Consider the following 21,493-nt stretch of genomic DNA (forward strand, 5'->3'; position numbering starts at 1 on the left):
CCCACAGTACAGCTGTGATATTGTCCCTAACCAATAGCGCAACTCCGCCACCCCTTTTACATCCCCCTCTATTCCGCCTGAAACATCTAAATCCTGGAACGTTTAGCTGCCAATCCTGCCCTTCCCTCAACCAGGTCTCTGTAATGGCAACAACATCATAGTTCCAAGTACTAATCCAAGCTCTAGGTTCATCTGCCCTACCCGTAATACTTCTTGCATTAAAACATATGCACTTCAGGCCACCAGACCCGCTGTGTTCAGCAACTTCTCCCTGTCTGCTCTGCCTCAGAGCCCCACTGTCCCTATTCCATCGTTCTCCCTCAATGCTCTCACCTTCTGACCTATTGCTCCCGTGCCCACCCCCATGCCATACTAGTTTAAACCCTCCCGTGGGACACTAGCAAACCTCGCGGCCAGGATATTTATGCCTCTCCAGTTTAGATGCAACCCGTCCTTATATAGGTCACACCTGCCCCAGAAGAGCTCCCAGTGGTCCAGATAACGGAAACCCTCCCTCCTACACCAGCTGTTTAGCCACGTGTTTAGCTGCTCTATCTTCCTATTTCTAGCCTCACTGGCACGTGGCACAGGGAGTAATCCCGAGATTACACCCCTAGAGGTCCTGTCTTTTAACTTTCTGCCGAGCTCCCTGAACTCCTGCTGCAGGACCTCATGCCCCTTCCTGCCTATGTCGTTTGTACCAATATGTGCAACGACCTCTGCCTGTTTGCCCTCCCCCTTCAGGATGCCCTCTACCCGTTCGGAGACATCCTGGACCCTGGCACCAGGGAGGCAACATACCATCCTGGAGTCTCTTTCATGTCCACAGAAGCGCCTATCTGTGCCCCTGACTATAGAGTCCCCTATTACTATTGCTCTTCTGCGCTTTGACCCTCCCTTCTGAACATCAGAGCCAGCCGTCGTGCCACTGCTCTGGCTGCTGCTGTTTTCCCCTGATAGGCTATCCCCCCCGACAGTATCCAAAGGGGTATACCTGTTCGAGAGGGGGACAACTACAGGGGATTCCTGCACTGACTGCCTGCCCTTTCTGGTGGTCACCCATTTCTCTGCCCGCACCTTGGGTGTGACCACATTTATATAACTGCGATCTATGACACTTTCCGCCACCTGCATGCTCCTAAGTGCATCCAATTGCTGCTCCAACCGAACCATGCGGTCTGTGAGGAGCTCCAGTTGGGTGCACTTTCTGCAGATGAAGCCATCCGGGACGCTGGAAGCCTCCCGGACCTGCCACATCTCACAGTCAGAGCACTGCACCCCTCTAACTGACATTGCGTCAATTAATTAACATTAAATGTGGTTTTTTTTAAATGTATATATATATATTTTTTTAAAGTTACTGTTAACTATCTGTTTCCTAGCACTAGATTTCTAATATAAATGCGAAAGCTAAATATAGTACTCTCCGATCTCTGGCTTAGATACCCCTCTAAATTATAATGAAATAATTATGTTTAATTAGTTACCAATGCTTAATTTTTTTAATTTAGTGTAGATTCCCAACCAGCCACTCAGGTCACAGCTTTTCTGTGATGTCAGTAGGTGCGGAGCTGGGTCAGAGTGGTTGATTCCCAGTGGGTCAGAATGGAGGGGAGTTTGTGTAGGGGGTCGGGATTGAAGGCGCTCGCAACAGCGTCTCTCCCGATGGCCCTGGGGCAATACTCAGGAGTCCGGTAATAATAGCTTCATTGAGAATTTGGAGGCAGTTTCGCCAACACTTGGGGGCAGGATCAAGGAAAATGCCGATTTGGAGGAACCACAGATTTGAGCCAGGGAAGTGGGATGGGAATTTTCGGAGATGGGAAAAGAAGGGGATTAAGACACTAAAATATTTGTTTCTTGGGGGTCAGTTTGCAGGATTGAAGGAGCTGGGAGTGAAGTATAGGCTGGAGTAGGGGGAAATGTTTAGATACAAGCAGGTTCAAGATTTTGCCAAGAAGGAGATACAGAGCTTCCCGGTGCAGCCAGCCCCCACATTGCTGGAGGAAGTGCTGATGACAGGGGGACTGGAGAAGGGGGTAGTGTCAACGATTCACGGGCTTTTTTGGAAGAGGATAAGGCACCACTGGAAGGGATCAAAGCAAAGTGGGAGGAAGAGTTGGGAGAGGGTATGGAGGAGGGGTTCTGATGTGAGGTGCTCTGGAGAGTGAATGCCTCCACCTCATGCGCGAGGTTGGGGCTGATACAGCTGAAGGTGGTATACACAGCACACCTCACAAGGGCGAGGATGAGCCGGCTCTTTGAGGAGGTAGAAGATGTGTTGAACGTTGCCGGGGGGGGGGGGGGGGGCCCGCAAATTACGTTCATATGTTTTGGTCCTGTCGAAAGCTAGAGAGTTACTGGAAGGAGGTTTTAGAGTAATCTCAAAAGTGGTGCACGTGAAACTGGACCCGGGCCCTCGGGAGGCCATATTCGGGGTGTTGGACCAGCAAGGGTTGGAAACGGGTGCGGAGGCAGATATTGTAGCCTTCGCCTCATTGATCGCCCGAAGGTGGATCCTGTTGGGGTGGAGAGCAACCTCTCCACCCTGTGCCCTGGCGTGGCGGGGGAACCTGTTGGAATTCTTAACTCTTGAGAAAGTAAAGTTGAACTTGGGGTAAAGATGGAGGGGTTCTACAATTCATGGGCGTTATTCATTATGCACTTTCCAAGAATTGGATAACATTGAACATTAGCGGGGGGGGAGGGGTTGGGAGGGTTGGGGGGAGGGGGGCGGTGTGTGTTAATGGTGACTATGGGTGATTCCTGATTCCTTTTTGTTATTTGCTTATGTTAACATGCGGGCTGCTGTTTGGGGGTTTGGTGGGAGGATGGGATTGCTGTTATTGATATGGGAATTGACATTGTATTCGGTACTACTTATTATTTATTGTTGGTGGGTGTAAATTTGGGAGAAAATGTGAAAAAGGAGGAAAATAAAAATATTTAAAAGAAAAAGAAAAACTCTCTTCGACTGTGAGCAGCCTCTAGCTTTACAGCTGAAGGCTATTGTGAATAAAGACTTGGCCTTGTTAGTTGCGAGAGTATTTCACACCTCTCGAGTGCATTCTCGTGGGTACATACGATGATTATTGCATCGCACTTCAATCAAACTTTGAATGCTGAACAGTTTGCCTGACCGCTATTAGTTTCAGCAACACAGAGGCAGCAGCCAAGAATGAAACACTCAAGAGCTGAACTTCAGCACTTGGGATATCCTCGTGACCAAAGAGTGAGTATGTGGATCAGGGGAGGGACTTGGCACGGTCTCCCTAATGTTCCCAGTTGGAGTCTGGGGTCTAGGGGTTCCTGCTGTGGCTGGGGGTAATGTACAGCACAAGGTTTTCTAATACAACCAGCTCAATGTATGACACTCTGAGAGAGGGCAGGACATGTAAGGATGGGGGAGGCTTGGGGGAGTTGAGTGTCCTGGGGTGGAAGCCCTAACTATTTGTTGGTCTCTCTCTTTTTCCAATTCCTTACAGTTACCAAAATGGTTGGTGGTGTCGGTCCCGCAGAGGATGCCCTCACTGAGCTGGTGGCAGCCCAGGCGGCTAGATGCTGGAGAAGGCAGCAGTGTCGAAGCAGACTGGAGGTGGCACTCCATGTGAATGGTGCTGCCGCAAACCCCGAGGACCCGGCCGCCCGGGTTGAGGCTGAGGCGGGACCCAGAGGGGGATGCTAGCGACAGGTCAAGGTTCATTGGCATCGTTGGTCTTCGAGGAGATGACGGACAGCATGTGCCGCAGGAGACTCTTGGACTTGGCACCCTATCGAGGAGAAGGACACCTGCTCCCAGTGGCTGTGAAGGTCACCGCAGCCCTGAACCTCTATGCCACCGGTTCATTCCAGGGTCGAGCAGGGACTTGTGCGCATTTCACAAGCTATAGCTCACAAGTGCATCCGTGAGGCCACAGGTGTCCTGGATGCCCAGGCAGCAGAGATTCCCCGCCATCGCCGGGATGTCGCGGGTCCAGGGGTAATTGATGGCACGCATGTCGCTTTGCGCTTCAGGGAGTTCCCTTAATTAACAGGCAGGGATTCCTCTCCCAGAAGGTTCAACTTGTTTGAGATCACCACCTCCGGATCAGGCACGTGTGTGCACGCTTCCCAGGGAGCATGCATGACAGCTGCATCCTGGAGCACTCGGAGATCCCTGGCAATTTCAAGAACAACCCAAGGTTGACGGGTTGACTCTTGGGGGATAAAGGAGTACCCGTTGAGGTCCTGGATGATGACGCCATTGTGGAGGCTGGAAACTGAGGCGGAGACCCGATATAACAAGACTCATGCTGCCAGCCTTGCTGTCATTGAGCGGTGCATCGAACTGCTCAAATTGCGGTTCCAATGCCTGGAATACTCTGGTGGTGCACCGCAGTACACCCCCCCGGAGAGCCTTCCGCTTTGTGGTGGTCTGCTGTACCCTGCACGACCTGGCACAGCAGCGAGTGACATGTTGGAGGAGGAGGAACAGGCAGCCTCATCTGAGGAAGAAGAGATGGACAAGGAGGGGATGGACAAGCCCGGGAGGACACAAAAGAGGAGGCGGAGGATGGAGGACAGGCGGCGGCATGTATCCGGCATGCCCAGAGGACCAGGGAGGCCCTCATCCTCACCAGAATCTCAAAGGACAAGGCTTTGTCCATCAGTCATTCACTAATTTACCCCCACACTCACACTCAGTCACAAACTCCCACATTCTCACTCAGTCACTCGCGCACTCCCACACTCACACTCAGTCATTCACTGTTGTGTTGTTCACCCTGGGTAACACGGACTGCAACACGATGCAGTGAAATGATCAAGCATACACCAAACGTAGGCATTGGTTCAATTCCAATAATGAAGCACACAGCTGCCTGTGGGTTGAATCTCTATAACTCTAAGTAAACTAACATTAACTATCTAGACCAGGCTAGCTCTGACCCACGTGTAGAAGGTGTTGAATGATTTGTACACCCTGACTGTCACTACAGTTGTCACCAGTGGAAAGAGGCAGAGTGCTGATGCCTCGTGTGTTTTATAGTTGGAAGCCCCCCCTGTGGTGTTCTGTCTGGTGATTGGTCGTGTTCTGTTCTGTATGTTGATTGGCTCACCTGGGTGTCTGTCACTGCCTGCTTTTACCTCATGATGTGCATGGGTGCATATTATGACACTCACTTGCCGGGACAACAATCCTGGTGCCCCAAAGGAGGATGCTGTCCTCCACAATCAACTCTGACAACTTTGAGGAGAGAGCTTTCAACTCCACTGCTAGCTGCCAATACTGCCCACTGTATAGCACCAGATGACTCACCGTGGCAAGTACAGGGTTGGGTCATGTCTAGTCACTTGTGGTATTTAAAAACGGAAACCAGGCACTGTGGTTTCTGAAGGAGAGAGAGGAGTGACAAAAAGATTCCTAAGGCACAACAGTGGGCTGACAGTTGTGCCACTGCAGGGGCGATCTGCCAGTGCTGATGGGAGAACACAAGTCACAGTTGTTTTCCTTTGAGGAATGGACACGTGGAGTTGCCACGTAAATGTTACCTCCAGGTAATTGTTTTCACTGCCCCTGTCTGGATTGTTCTCGAGCTTCCAAACAAATGTCTCTTTACTGGGGGCCGAAGGGGATCTGTGGTGGGATCTCTCTAGTCAGGAGGTTACTGTGCCCCCCCACAGTGACCTCCTGACTAGAGGGATCCCACCACAGACTAAAGGGACCCCCCCCCCCCCCGGTCCCTTTAGTCAGGGTGTCTCTGTGGAGTCTCTCTCATTAGGGGGTCCTTGTGGTGAGGGAGGGTGGGGCAGAGGTCCCTTTAGTCAGGGAGTCTCTGTGGTGTCTCTCTCATAAGGGCTCCCTGCGGGGTGTCCCTTTAGTCAGGGATTCCTGTGGGGGGTCCCTTTAGTCAGGGATTCCTGTGGGGGGGTCCCTTTAGTCAGGGATTCCTGTGGGGGTCCCTTTAGTCAGGGATTCCTGTGGGGGGTCCCTTTAGTCAGGGATTCCTGTGGGGGGGTCCCTTTAGTCAGGGATTCCTGTGGGGGGGTCCCTTTAGTCAGGGATTCCTGTGGGGGTCTGTTAAGTTGGGGGTCCCTGTGGGAGGGGGACCCTTTAGTTAGGGGTCTCTGTAGGGTTCCCTTTAGTAAGAGAGGGTTTCCTTCAGTTAGCGGCATCCCTATTCAGGGGATCCCTTGGAGGCTTCTCTCTATTAAAAGGCTCTCAGGGGCGGTGTGGAGGGTGGGCATCTGGTAGAGGAGGAATGGGCAGATATTGCATTGTTGGAGGGGGGGGGGGGTAGCCCTTGGATGGACTTTGGGGAAAACCTCCCTCAGGGGTTAGCCCCTTGGGTCACCGTGAGATCCACCACATCAGGGCCATGCTAGTAAATACCAGAACTGAATTACACCAACATGATTCCTGGCCTAGGGGACTGGAGAATCACAGAGGGCTGGAGAGTAGGTTGCCAGGCCTGCTAAATGGAAACACATCATAGATCATTATAGAATTCATAGAATTTACAGTGCAGAAGGAGGCCTATCGGCCCATCGAGTCTGCACCGGCTCTTGGAAAGAGCACCCTACCCAACCGCAACCCTCCACCCTATCCCCATAACCCAGTAACCCCACCCAACACTAAGGGCAATTTTGGACACTGAGGGCAATTTATCATGACCAATCCACCTAACCTGCACATCTTTGGACTGTGGGAGGAAGCCGGAGCACCCGGAGGAAACCCACGCACACACGGGGAGAACGTGCAGACTCCGCACAGGCAGAGACCCAAGCCGGGAATTGAACCTGGGACCCTGGAGCTGTGAAGCAATTGCGCTAATCACTATGCTACCGTGCTGCCCACATGTCATTAAGACCCATTTGCATTCATTTACATCCTCCCACTGCCGCATGCCAGCATCGCACTGGGCGCCGATCCCAGTTTTCCCTCAACGCCCGATTCACCATCCCATCGAGAAACGTACTTCGGGCATCGCAGCGCGGAGAATGCAGCCCTCCAAGCCTGAGCAAAAATGATCCTGTGGCAAGACAATTGAGTAGCATGCTCATCTCTGTGTCTTGTTATTGACGGTGTACAAATGCTTTTAGCATCCCTTCTGGTTTTGGCACACTAAATTTCAAGTTACTGTGTGCACAGTGTATCTACTGTCTGTAATCTTAGTTCGAGGTATAGGCTCCTCAGACTGTTGATCTTTCTCTGGTGCCTTTTCCATTGGAGGTGCTATGATAATTTTGTGTGCAGTAGGTTGGTCTGACCATTGTGGACTTTCCAGGACCGGGAATGTTGATGGACAATCCTGTGCGGCAAAAATAGAAGAGAAATCGCAGGTGAAATCAGAGTCTAAATACTCTTTAATGTTTGAGGATTCAGGACAGTGCTCTTCTGGATGGCTAACGACAGTGGTCGGCTGAACATCTTCTACCATCTGGAGGAGACCTAGGGCTATGCAGGCCTCACTGCTCAGAATGGAGAAAGGCTGATTCTGGACAATATATATCAGCTCAAAGGTTTGTTTGTCACTTTACCTCAGTGGTTCAAAGATCATGCTGTGGACTGGGCATTGGACTCCCCCTGCTCCTTAAGTGGAGTGCCTGTCATTCAAATCCAAAGCCTTGGAGCCATCATTCCTCACTTGATAGGACTGTTATGGCACCTAAATCAAATTAAATTTTTTTTAGGTGACCATGACCAGGATGTCAGCATTCTGGGTCTTCATGGATGGCCTTTGGGATGTCTGTGCGGTGCAGGGGTTTTGACTTGCATAGTTTACCAGAGTGTCCCTGCCTGGTGCAGTGGAAGCATTGGGCATTGCTTGCAGGACACTGATCTTCCCTGTAAGGCTGCTTCGCTCCCGCAGCACTGGCAAAGTCGCTCTGCTGGATGTGTTCAGGGATTGATTTCACTGACTTGGGTGGTCCCTGCATTTATGTGACTTGATATGGTGGATTGAAGCTTGTTTTCTGCCCCATGAAGTGGTCCTTCCCCTTAGGATGGTCCTGTATTGTTCATGTAGCTCAGGCAGTTTAGCTAGTTGGCTGTCTGATCGAGGGCAACATAATATTTAACTTGTTGAAGATCAGAGAGTGAATCATTTTCAAGAATGACCATGATTCTGCCTTGGATGTGCTCAGACTTCACATCATTCGGCCATCCAATAGAGGTCGTTAATCGATGGGTTCCCCAGGAAGCTGGACTCTTATTAAATTTAGCTCTCTCCAGTATTTTATGGGATCTCAGGTTGAAATACATGTCAAAATATTTTTTTAAATGTCAGATATTCTGTGCAATGGTGTCATCTGCTATTAGCCCAATCGAGTAAAGAAGTGTACTAACTTGTTCTGCCTCTGATGTTTTATTTAGACCTGCAGTGGAGATGGAAGTGAGGAATTGCAGTCCATTTTTGATTAATTTAAGAAGTGTAGGTACAGCTTTAAGAGATTACAGGCTTCCAAGATAGCATTGTTGGTTCCTAGTGCACAAAGGATCTTCCCACGTTTACCATTTTCTGGTGGGCTTTTCAATATGGTGGCTGCACACACTTTGGTTTGAAGAAGAAGGAATGACCGCCATAACGGCTGGTTGCCGACTTGATTCCTTCAGCAGTATCACATTATGATTGAGGACTCTTGGGAAAGAAACACAGGCTGGCTGTTTCCCACTGGGAGTCTGGGATAGGGTTAATGATGGGTAGATTTCAAAAGGCAATCTGACTGAATGACTGAAAAACGGTGTCTCAGGACTAGCTGGCCTGGAAGTGAGCTCTGCTTGCTGAAGCTGGAGTCTTCTGATTGAGTAAAACTTCCAATGCTTATTGTTTGTTTCCAGGCTTGTCTGTCTCTGGAGCTTTTCTGGTGAGTGTTCTCGGTGTTTACTGCTTCACTTGGGAGTTAGGTTCAGTACTGAATCTGGTGAAGATATCCTTTTTCTTAGTTTCGCAGCTTTGTTGTAAGGATCGGGCTTTTAATCCCAATTCTGCCACCACAAAGAATCTTGCTTCAGACACCAAGAATTAGGCAGCCTGGTCTACAGTAAATTAACAGCAAGTCTAATTAACAACTATTGACGATGTACATGAGTAGAGGGTACAAATATGGAATCCAGCCTAGATCTTTAACACATCCTAGTCACCTCTAGACTGATTCTTCCTCCGAGTCAAGTGCCTTCTTACACCACAGTGTGGGCAGTACTGTACTCAATCCCACATTAACCCTTTATGCTCCAGACCCCACTACTACAATGCTGTGCATCCATATTGTAAATTAGATACTTAAGCATACACCTGGTTTTGTATAATATAAAACTTTATGATGAAAAATGTTAAATTAAAAATATGTGAAGGTTCATTGCAGTCTGCAGCGGAACTCCATTAATCGTTTGAATGAAAAATATTTTGGAGGAATCTGAAATAGTAACAATTAAGATTGATTGGATATTTTGACTGCCAAAGAACAAGACGGAGTTAAGTTTTCAATATTTCTTCATTAGGTTTGATATAAAATGATGTGTATATAGATCTGAACCTCTTTTAAAAAATGCCCTGTAAAAATTGGAACGAAAATGCTTCTCAGTAAGGGGTCACAGAATTGTCTTTCATTTGCAGGTTATTGCAAACTTATTTTTCGGTGGGACTCTGTCAACAATATTTCATGTTGTTGTGACCGTCTGCATTGTTGCTGCAGTCACAGGCATTGCATTAGCATTTGACTGCCTTGGAATAGTTTTGGAATTAAATGTGAGTAATAGTATTCCTAAACTACTACTTTTTGTCATTCATCTTTGGGATATGGATGTCACTGTCAAGTTTGGGATTTATTAAATATTCCTGAGAAAGGTGCAAGGACTTCCCCATTTTCCCACCCTTTGATTGATCTTAATTTGAGGATGGATATGCCAGATCATCTTATTCACTGAACTGTCTATGTGCTGATTACACAGAACTGTCCAAAAAGGTTATGTGGGGTTACTGGGTTATGGGGATGGGGTACGGGCGTGGACCTAGGTAGGGTGCAGGGTGGGTGCAGATGCTATGGACCGAATGGCCTCTTTCTGCACTGTAGTGATTCTATGATAACTCAGCCAGTCAGGTTTTCTTGAGTTTAAACAAGTTAGGGATTAGTTTTTATTGTTCCAATCAGGTAAAGATATTCAAATAACAAAGAAAAGGGTAAGCACCCATACAACTATCACAACACACACACACAAATACAAGCATGCAAAAATACAATTTGCAAAGTAGAGGAAGCAGTCACTCCAGGAAGCGTGGAAAATGTGCTGGCCTGCAGGTGAGAGTGAATCAACGCTGCCCCAAAGCCCCTCTGCCTAGCTTACTCCTAGCAAATGTCCAGGCCGGGATTCTCCGAAATCCCGACCAAGTGTTGACGCCGGCGTCAACGGGCCTCCTGGCCCAGCAATTCTCCGTTTGTTAGGGGCTAGCACGGCGCCCGGAGTGATGTGCGCTGCTCCAGCCCGCTGTTTGGTCCCATGCGCATGCGCCAGCGCGGAGACGGCCGTGGCGCGCATGCGTGTGGTTGCCGTCTCCGGAACAACATGTCGGGGACCAAACAGTGGGCCCGCGCGGAAGGAGGTAGGCCCCCTCCAGATCGCGGCTGTCCGCCGAGCGGAAGCCCCTGATTGCGGGCCTGGGCCCCGTGGAGGACCCCCCACCCCCCCGGAGTCAGATTCCCCCCCCCCCCCCCCTCACCGACCATGATGTCCACAGCGGCCGTGGGTCCGAGCTCCCGCCAGGTGGTACCAGGTTTGAACCACTACAGTAGCTGACTTCATTAGTAAGTGTGTGGAAGACTGTGTGCCAAAGAAGCAAATCCTTGTGTTTCCAAACCAGAAACCCTGGATGAACAGGGATATCCACTGCTTGCTGAAGTCTAGATCTGAGGCGTTCAAGTCAGGCGTCCCTGACCTATACAAGAAGGCCAGATATGATCTAATGAGATCCATCAAAGATGCCAAAAGAGCTTACCGGACCAAGCTCGAGTCCCAGGCGGTGCCCCGTCGACTATGGCAAGGTCTGCAAGGCATAATGGGCTGCAAGATGAAGGCATGTAAAATCGCCAGCTCCAACACACCCCTTCCGGATGAGCTCAACGCATTCTATGCACGCTTTGAGCAAGAGGTCAGCGTGAGGGCTCCCTCCACCCTGGAAGCCTTAGATAAATTTGTATCTGAGATCACCATTGCAGATGTCAGAGCAGCCTTCTCGAAGGTCAAACCACGGAAAGCCACTGGCCCGGATGGGGTACCCGGATGAACACTCAGCTCTTGCGCGGATCAACTGGCGGGGGCATTCGCAGACATCTTTAACCTCTCTTAACAACAATCTGAGGTCCCTATCTGCTTCAAGAAGACGGTCTTCAACCCTGTACGAAAGAAAAGCCAAGCAGCGTGCCTGAATGACTATCGCCCAGTGGCTCTGACATCCATAATTATGAAGTACTTCGAAAGATTAGTCATGGCACAAATCAACTCAAGCCTCCCGGATTGCCTTGATCCACTACAGTTCGCCTACCGCTGCAACAGGTCCATAGCAGACACCATCTCCCTGTTCTTGCACTCAACCCTGGAACACCTAGATAACAAAAACACCTATTTCAGACTCCTATTTATTGGCTACAGCTCAGCCTTCAACACCATTATTCCTACAAAACACATCTCCAAACTCTGTGGCATGGGCCTCAGCTCCTCCCTCTGTGACTGGATCCTGAACTTCCTAACCCGCAGGCCACAATCAGTAAGGATAGGCAACAACACCTCCTCCATGATCATCCTCAACACCGGTGCTTCAAGGCTGTGTCTTCAGCCCCCTACTATATTCCTTAAACTCCTAATTTGCTGATGACACCACCGTAGTGGGTCGGATCTCAAACAATGATGAGACAGAATACAGGAATGAGATATCGAATCTGGTGAACTGGTGCGACGACAATAATCTCTCCCTCAATGTCTACAAAACAAAGGAGATTGTCATCGACCTCACGAAGCATAGTGCAGAACATGCCCCTGTCTACATCAATGGGAACGAAGTATAAATAGTCGAGAGCTTCAGGTTTTTAGGTGTCCAGATCACCAACAGCCTGTCCTGCTCCCCCCATGCCATCACTATAGTTAAGAAAGCCCATCAATGACTCTACTTTCTCAGAAGACAAAGGAAATTTGTCATATCAGCTCCGACTCTCACCAGCTTTTACAGATGCACCATGCAAAGCATTCTTTCTGGTTGTCTCACAGCTTGGTATGAATCCTGCACTGCCCAAGACCGCAGGAAACTACAAAAGGTTGTGAATGTAGCCCAATCCATCACGCAAACCAGCCTCCCGTCCATTGACTCTGTCTACAATTCCTGCTGCCTCAGAAGGGCAGCCAGCATAATTCAGGACCCCACGCACCCCGGACATAATTTCTTCCACATTCTTCCATCAGGAAAATATACAAATGTTTGAGGTCACATACCGACCATAAGACCTAGGAGCAGAATTAGGCCACATGGCCCATCGAGTCTGCTCCGCCATTCAATCATGGCTGATATTTTCTCATCCCCAATCTCCTGCCTTCTCCCCATAACCCCTGATCCTCTTATTAATCTAGAACCTATCTATCTCTGTCGTAAAGACACTCAGTGAATTGGCCTCCACAGCCTTCTGCGGCAGAGTTCCACAGATTCACCACCCTCTGGATGAAAAAATTCCTCCTCATCTCTGTTTTAAAGGATCGTCCCTTTAGTCTGAGATGGTGTCCTCTGGTTCTAGTTTTTCCGACACGTGGAAACATCCTCTCCACGTCCACTCTATCCAGGCCTCACAGTATCCTGTACGTTTCAATAAGATCCCCTCTCATCCTTCTAAACTCCAACGAGTACAGACCCAGAGTCCTCAAACATTCCTCATACGACAAGTTGTTCATTCCAGGAATCATTTTTGTGAACCTCCTGTGGACCCTTTCCAAGGCCAGCACATCCTTCCTTAGATCTGGGGCCAGAACTGCTCACAATACTCCAAATGGGGTCTGACCAGAGCCTTGTACAGCCTCAGAAGTACATCCCTGGTCTTGTATTCTAGCTCTCTTGACATGAATGCTCACATTGCATTTGCCTTCTTAACTGCCAACTGAACCTGCACATTAACCTTAAGAGAATCGTGAGCAAGGACTCCCAAGTCCCTTTCTGCTTCTGCTTTCCAAAGAATTTCCCAATTTAGAAAATAGTCTGTGCGTAGATTCCTCCTTCCAAAGTGCATAACCTCACACTTTTCCACATTGTATTTCATTTGCCACTTCAGTGCCCACTCTCCTAGCTTGTCCAAATCCTTCTGCAGGCCCCCTGTTTCCTCAATACTACCAGTCTCTCTACAGATCTTTGTATCATCTGCAAACTTAACAACAGTGCCTTCAGTACCTTCTTCCAGATCATTAATGATTATTGTAAAAAGTTGTGGTCCCAGCACAGACCCCTGAGGCACAGCACTAGTCACCGGCTGCCATCCTGAAAAAGACCCCTTTAGCCCCACTCTTTGCCTTCTGCCAGTCAGTCAATCCTCTCTCCATGCCAGGATCTTACCCTTAACACCATGGGCTCGTGACTTATTTAACAGTCTCCTATGCGGCACCTTGTCAAAGGCCTTCTAGAAATCTAAATAAATCACGTCAATTGATTCTCCTTTGTCGAACTTGCTTGTTACCTCCTCAAAGAACTTTAACAGATTTGTTAGACACAACCTCCCTTTGACAAAGCCGTGCTGACTCAGTCCTATTTTACCATGCACTTCAAAGTGCTTCGCGATCTCATATTTAATAACAGACTCTAAAATCTTACCAATGATCGAAGTCAGGCTAACTGGCCTATTTGTTCCCGTCTTCTGCCTCCCTCCCTTCTTAAACAGTGGTGTTACATTCGCCATCTTCCAGTCCTCTGGGACTCTTCCTGCATCCAGTGATTCCTGAAAGATCATCACTAATGCCTCCGCAATTTCCTCAGCTATCTCTTTTAGGACCCTGGAGTGTAGTCCATCTGGTCTAGGTGACTTATCCACCGTCAGACCTTTCAGTTTCCCCAGAACCTTCTCCTTAGTAATGGTCACTGCACTCATCTCTGCCCCCTGGTTCTCCTGGAGCTCTGGCATCCCACTGGTGCCTTCCACCGTGAAGACTGATGCAAAGTAACTATTCAGTTCATCTGCCATTTCTTTGTTTCCTATTATTACTTCTCCACCCACATTTTCTTGTGGCCCAATGTCTATTTTTGCCTCTCTCTTACCTTTTATATATTGAAAAAATCTCTTCCTATCTTCCTTTTATGTTACTAGCTAGCTTGCACTCGTACTTCATCTTCTTCCCCCTTATTGCTTTTTTAGTTGTCCTCTGCTCGCTTTTAAAGGCTTCCCTATCCTCTGGTTTCCCATTAATCCTCGCCACTTTGTATGCTTTTTCCTTAGCCTTTATGCTGTCCTTGACATCCCTCATCAGCCATGGATGCCTTGTCCTCCCGTTAGCATGTTTCCTCCTCCTTGGGATGAATTTCTGTTGCGCCTCCCTAATAACCCCCCAAAACTCTTACCATTGCTGTTCCACTGTCTTCCCTGCTGGGTTCCTTCTCCAATCAACTCTTGCCAGCTCCTCCCTCATGTCTTTGTAGTTACCCTTATTTAATTGTAATACCGTTACATCTGATTGCAGCTTCTTCCTCTCAAACTGCAGGGTAAATTCTATCATATTGTGGTCACTGCTCCCTAAGGGTTCCTTCACCCTAAGTTCTCTAATTAAGTCTGCTTCATTACACATCACCAAATCCAGAATTGCCTGTTCCCTAGTAGGCTCTGTCACAAGCTGCTCCAAAAAAAACATCTCTTAGACATTCCACAAATTCCATTTCTTGGGATCCACTACCAACCTGATTTTCCCAGTCCACCTGCATATTGAAGTCCTCCATGATTATTGTAATATTGCCTTTTTTTACATGCCTTTTCTATCTCCTGATTTATTTTCTGCCCCACATCCTGACTACTACTAGGGGGCCTGTACATAACTCCCATCAGGGTCTTTTTATCTTTGCAATTCCTCAACTCTACCCACAGAGATTCTATGCCTCTGATCCTATACCGCTCCTTGCTATCAATTGAACTTCATTCCTTACTAACAATGCAACCCCGCCCCATTTGCCCATCTGCCAGTCCTTTCAATAGGCCATACATCCTTGGATATTTAGATCCCAGCCCTGATCCCCTTGCAGCCACGACTCTGTGATGCCCATAACATCGTACGGGCCAATTTCAATGTGTGCAACAAGCTCATTTACCTTGTTCCGTGTACTGCGTGCATTTAGGTACAACACCCTCAATCCTGCATTGGCCACCTCCCTTTTCACACGCTCTTCAGTCACTGTACCCTGTACTGTGGCCCTTTTTGATTTTTGACTATGGCTTCTCTGCCTTACACTTTCCCCCTTCCTGCTTTTTGTTTCTGGCCCCGTTTTACTTCCCTCCGACTTCTTACATTGGATCCCATCCCCCTGCCACATTAGTTTGAACCCTCCCCAACAGCTCTAGCAAACACCCCCCCAGGACCAGTCCTGCTGACTCAAGAACAGCTTCTTCCCTGCTGCCAACCGACTTTTGAATGGACCTACCTCGTATTAAGTTGATCTTTTCTCTACACACTAGCTATGACTGTAAGATTACCTTCTGCACGAGAGGAGCTGGAGACTTGGGGGGGGTACAACTTTGGGGTATCATGTACGGTACTCTCTTAGAGGCTGGATGGCGTTGGTTGGAGGGGTGGGGGGGTGGGGGTGGTGGAAAGCTGTGTAGATTAAGGGTGACTACGGGTAATCCCTGATTCCTTTTTGTCATTTGTTTATGTAAACATGCGGGTTGAGGTTTGGGGGTTGGTGGGCGGATGGGATCGTTGTTATTATGGGGATTGACATATCTTGTTGATTATTGTTTATTGTTGATGGATGTAAATGTGGGAGAAAACGTGAAAAAGGAGAAAAAAAAAAATTACCTTCTGCAGTCTCTCCTTCCTTCTCTATGTACGATGTGCATTGTCTGTATAGCATGCAAGGAACAATACTTTTCACTGTATACTAATACATGTGCCTATAATAAATCAAATCAAGAGGAGCTAACTTGTGACTAAATTAAGATTCTATGAGAAGAGGCAGAGGTGAGACTAGGAGGGTGGCACGGTAGCACAGTGGTTAGCACTGTTGCTTCACAGCTCCAGGGTCCCAGGTTCGATTCCGGCTTGGGTCACTGTCTGTGCGGAGTCTGCACTTTCTCCCCATGTCTGCGTGGGTTTCTTCCGGGTGCTCCGGTTTCCTCCCACAGTCCAAAAATGTGCAGGTTAGGTGGATTGGCCATGCTAAACTGCCCTTAGTTAGGTGGGGTTACCGGGTGGAGGTATGGGTTTAAGTAGGGTGCTTTTCCAAGGGCCAGTGCAAACTCGATGTGCTGAATTGCCTCCTTCTGCACTGCAAATTCTATGAATTCCATTGGAGAGATGGGTGAGCTTCCTCCCCAAATCAGTTTGTTTTTTTATGCCATTCCAGCAACCTTGTGGTCACTTTCACTGATCTTAACTTTTTATTTAAACTGAACACATTCAAAAACACCATACTGAATTTGAACTAATTTATTTGAATTACTAGTTCAGGCCTCTGGATTGTTATTCTAGTAACCACATTTCTGTATTTCTGTCCCTGGCAGCCTTTTCTAACTCTGGGTGGAATTTCCCCATAATTTGCCAGGATGCCAGGCTCTAACTGAACACTGGTGTATAGTATATCTCTCCAGGTGCACTTCCCAGTTTTCAGACTGTGGCGCACAAAGACTCCGTGAGACGAATAGAGTGAAGTTGATGAGGCTTTATTAAGCGTGTCTGTTCCCCAGCAGCCCGATAGTAAACTGGCCTGCGGGGGAAGGCACCGGCTTCTTATACTTCGCCTTCAGGGCGGAGCTTGAGGTCAACGGCCAACCAGGACCCGGGATCTGTCAGCCAATGACATTAGGGCTTCCAGTCCCACATGACCCCCAATACATACTACCACACAGACCAAACCTTGAGCCACGCTGACAAAAGTAATCTGGGTGTGTGGTTTACACTGTCAGTCTGGTGGGGCTGTGTGGGGTCCTGATAGAGCGGTAAGCCTCCACAGAGATCGGAGCGCCACCTTCAAAGGACACCAGATCAGGCGGAGGCTAAACTCCCCTCACCACCCCCCCCCCCCCCCCCGGAGGCTAAACTCCCCTCACCCCCCCCCCCCCTCGACCACGAAGGTCTCCGCGGCTCTTCCCCCTCCCCGACACTGCACAGTTATTGGGGACTCTTCCCTCGCCTGCCCCCCACAACCAACGTTGGAAGTGCCAACCTGTGCCAGGTGGCAGTGCCAGGGCACAGCCTGGGCGTGTCTCACTCCCTCCCTGGGGCTAATCTCACCTTGACGTCCCTGGCGGGATCCCCTCAACTGTTTTAATCTTTATAAAGCTGTTGTGAATCCTTGCCAAAATGATGTCACTTCGGCAAGGTTTGAATATTCAGTGAGGGGGAATCATGTGGCGATTGACCCATTAATAATATGCAAATTCATTAAAATGTATTTAAATGAAGATCTCACTATGTCACCAGCGAGGGACAGGGATAAATCATGTGGCAAGATTTCGCTGGCGTTTCCCATTTCCCGAATCTCGCAAAACTTTGCGTCCACGTTGCGTTTACACTTGCAGCGAATGTAGGCACAAAATTTCCCCCCTTTGAACTAAACCTTTTCCCCTCGCTTTAGTTCTTTTCATGGCCATCTGTCCACTGCAGCCTCCCGACTGGAGATTTCCTTCTCAAAACAGATCCTCAGTTATCCTTCCTCACATCAGCATCAGTCCAAAGCATCTCAACCGCTCGTCTATGTTATCTATTTCTATGCATTCCAAGCCTAAGCATGCCAGGTCCATTTTTATGTTTGGTCATTTCTATCCTTGCTCAGGTTCACTTACTCTCATCCAATCATTTTCCTTCCTCAAACCTAAATCCACTACTTAGCCTAACTGGTTTGCAGCTGCTGTTCAGATTGGAGTGTAGCCTTGCTTTCACCTTCCAGCAACCTACCCTTAATTTTTAGGACCTTCCCATCCACTCTTTTGGTCTTTGAACTGCCACAGCATGTCAGTCATGTGAACCCAATCAATTGCTTTGTCACATCCATGTTCAATATTTTAATAAGGACACGGGGGAGTCCACACTGAGTCAAATAAAGAAATGTCGTTTTATTTACACACGATATGCACACTGCCCGGTAGATCCCTACTGGATCCCTGTTCTGGTCAATGCCTTACTGGCTGACCTTTTATGCAGAGATTAAGAGGTCTCCCACTCCATCGTAGAGGGGGAGCTCATACTCCACAAGATGCATGGGGAAGATAATAATTCCCACCCCTCAGGCCCCATGCGGACTATTACAAATATCCTTCCTGTTGTCATAGTGCTTTGTACTGCCACCCTGACCTGTGAACTCTTAGCATGGTTGTTAGTCACTGGTATGCGTGACCAATCTTCCCAAGACAGACACACGTCTTACTCTGTTACTTGCTTTAAACTGACTGGTTTATTAGAACTAGGTATAAACAGGTTACCGAGCAGGTATGTCTCTCCTGAGTACAGTCTGTTCCACCCTCCCTCACAAGACCCTAGCACATTGCTACTGATGCCAGTGTTACATTTTCACCGACATCACTCATTAGTGTATCTATTCTATTAACCCAGCATAGTACAGTTAATACAATAATTAGTACAAGAACATGCAGTTTGAGTTATCAGGTCGATTCCGATCACTACAATCAATTTAACCACTTCATTTGCACCCAGTTTTCCCACAACACAGTGTTTGAACCCCTCCAATCAGGCTTCCACCCTGCCACAGCACCTATCAAAGTCATAAAGTGAAATGAAATGAAAATCGCTTATTGTCACAAGTAGGCTTCAAATAAAGTTACTGTGAAAAGCCCCTAGTTGCCACATTCCGGCGCCTGTTCGGGGAGGCTGTTACGGGAATTGAACCGTGCTGCTGGCCTGCCTTGGTCTGCTTTCAAAGCCAATGATTTAGCCCTGTGCTAAACAGCCCCTGTAATTGCATCCTATGTGATTGCGACCATAGTAAACTTACCTCATCTCAACCTTCTCAACTTGTCTGCAGTCTTTGAAAAAGTTGACTATGCCATCCTCCGCCTGTGCCTCTCCTCCTCCAGTTGGCTAAGACTGCTGTCATCGGGTTTAATTCTTATTTATCCAATCATGGCCAGAGATGCCCCTGCAATGGCTTCTCTTCTCTGACACGATTAACTCTGAAGATGCCAAGGACTTATCCTCAATTGCCTCCTGTTTCTCATCTAAATGCAACCTCAACAACATCATGTGAAAACATATCAGGCGTTAGACAGACAAAAAAACCAGCTATAGTTCACCAGCACTTCTCCTGAGCCCTCCACTATCCATGATTGGGCACACTGATTGTCTGACTTACAGTGGATGAGCAAACATTTCCACCAATTAAATATCAGGATAACCAAAGCCATGTATTGAACTTTATTTGACAATTATTTTCCCATCCTAATGTCCTTCCGTAAGTTATCCCCCCCTCACCCACCACCACCCAATTTGATGTCATCTGCAAATTTAGAAATTGTGTTTTTGATTCCAAAATCTAAATCATTCCGCCAATAGCCAATGACGTATCCCATGCCTCTTTCTGCACTATTCCAGAAGTTATTACATTAAAACCTGGGGGTCGAATTTGATCTTGGACAATTGAACAAAAGGATCGATAGTGAATGGGCCCATTTTGCATCCAACCAATTGTTTTCAATGAGAAAGAAATTTGGACTGAGTGTAAAACAGTCACGGTTGCCCATTTTCTAAATTAAACTAGAAAGCCCAGAAATATTAATTATTGAAAAAAAAGAGTGATAATGAAAATTGAATATAAAAAACACCCACCATTCTGGCACTCTGATATTACAAGAACTTTAAAAATAATTATGATAAATAGTGACTATATATACACAGCGGCACAGTGGTTAGAACTGCTGTCCCACACTGCCAGGGACGCATGTTCGATTCTGGCCTTGGGTAGCTGTGCAAACTTTGCATGTTCTCCCCGTGTGGATTGGCCATGATCAATCGCAGGGTTACGGGGATAGAGTGGTAGAGTGGGCCGAGGTGGAGTGCTCTTTCGGAGGATTGGTGCATACTCAGTGGGCCGAATGACCTCCTTCTGCACAGTAGGGATTCTATAGATATAGTGACAATGAAAACAATGAAATGAAACAACTCGCTGGGGCAGCACGGTAGCATAGTGGTTAGCACTGTTGCTTCACAGCACCAGGGTCCCAGGTTTGATTCCTGCTTGGGTCACTGTCTGTGCGGAGTCTACACGTTCTCCTCATGTCTGCATGGGTTTCCTCCGGGTGCGCCAGTTTCCTCCCGAAAGGCGTGCTGTTAGGTTATTTGGACATTCTGAATTCTCCCTCCATGTTCCCGAACAGGCGCTGGAATGTAACGTCATTGTAGTGTTAATGTAAGCCTACTTGTGACAACAAAGATTATTATTATTATTATTAAAAAGTCTTTTAATGATATCATTTTATTTTTATAGGGCGTGGTTGCTGCAATTCCGCTGGTTTTTATCATTCCAACGGCATGCTACTTAAAACTCTCTGAAGAGTCGTGGTGTCATTGGGACAGCATTCAGTCTTTTATTGTCTTGATCACTGGTATATTGGTGATGATTGTTGGGTTTGTGATGGCCATCATGTTTCCGCAAGGCTGCAGTCATGGAAAGGAAATGTTTTATTGCATGCCTTCAAATTCATCCATGTACAATCTTACAGGCTCTGTCAATGAGACGGTCAGTTAATCTCCACAGTTCATTACAAACATATTGTAAAATATTTGAGTCTTTGCAGTGGTTTGATTGACATATTGTGTTGACTTTTGTTACATTACAACAAATTTGCTGTTGCTTTTCAAGCAAGTGTAAAATGATGTCCCAAACTTCATTCCGATGTTTGCAACCCATTTATTTAGAGCTTAATGCTTTCATTTATTGTCAATACTTAAAAGAAAACACTGGCTTCCTAATTTATAAATTGAGCAAATTGAACTTTTACAATTTTGGTTAATCTGTAAATGTTTGACCACACCAACAAATGATACTGCTTTGGATGCATCAATAAATGATTATTACTAATGTACTTTACTGTTATTTAACTCGACCAGTGATTCAATGGGCTTTATGAGTAACTGAATGGCATACATACCAAGACCAGGGGCGAAATTCTCCGGAAACGGCGCGATGTCCACCGACTGGCGCCCAAAGCTGGGCAAATCAGACGGGCATCGCGCCGCCCCAAAGGTGCGGAATGCTCCGCATCTTTGGGGGCCAAGCCCCAACCTTGACGGGCTAGGTCGGCGCCGGGCAAATTTCCGCCCCGCCAGCTATTGGAAAAG

General features: G+C 47.7%; 1 protein-coding gene across 3 annotated transcripts in view; it reads left to right on the top strand.

Moving 5' to 3' along the window:
• slc38a11 (solute carrier family 38 member 11) overlaps positions 1-21,233 on the top strand; it is a 239,926-nt gene extending 218,693 nt beyond the window's left edge. For 2 of the 3 annotated variants that reach the window (XM_072474017.1, XM_072474024.1), the window contains 2 exons: positions 9,594-9,725; positions 20,640-21,233. In XM_072474017.1, the coding sequence (XP_072330118.1) occupies positions 9,594-9,725; positions 20,640-20,900 (393 nt within the window). In that variant the 3' untranslated portion in view covers positions 20,901-21,233. The remainder of the gene's footprint in view (positions 1-9,593; positions 9,726-20,639) is intronic. The other variant, XM_072474034.1, reaches the window with a different exon arrangement.
• Positions 21,234-21,493: the final 260 nt, after the last annotated feature.

The sequence above is a fragment of the Scyliorhinus torazame genome, chromosome 2 (genome assembly GCF_047496885.1).
Source record: "Scyliorhinus torazame isolate Kashiwa2021f chromosome 2, sScyTor2.1, whole genome shotgun sequence".
NCBI classification, from domain to species: Eukaryota; Metazoa; Chordata; class Chondrichthyes; order Carcharhiniformes; family Scyliorhinidae; genus Scyliorhinus; species Scyliorhinus torazame.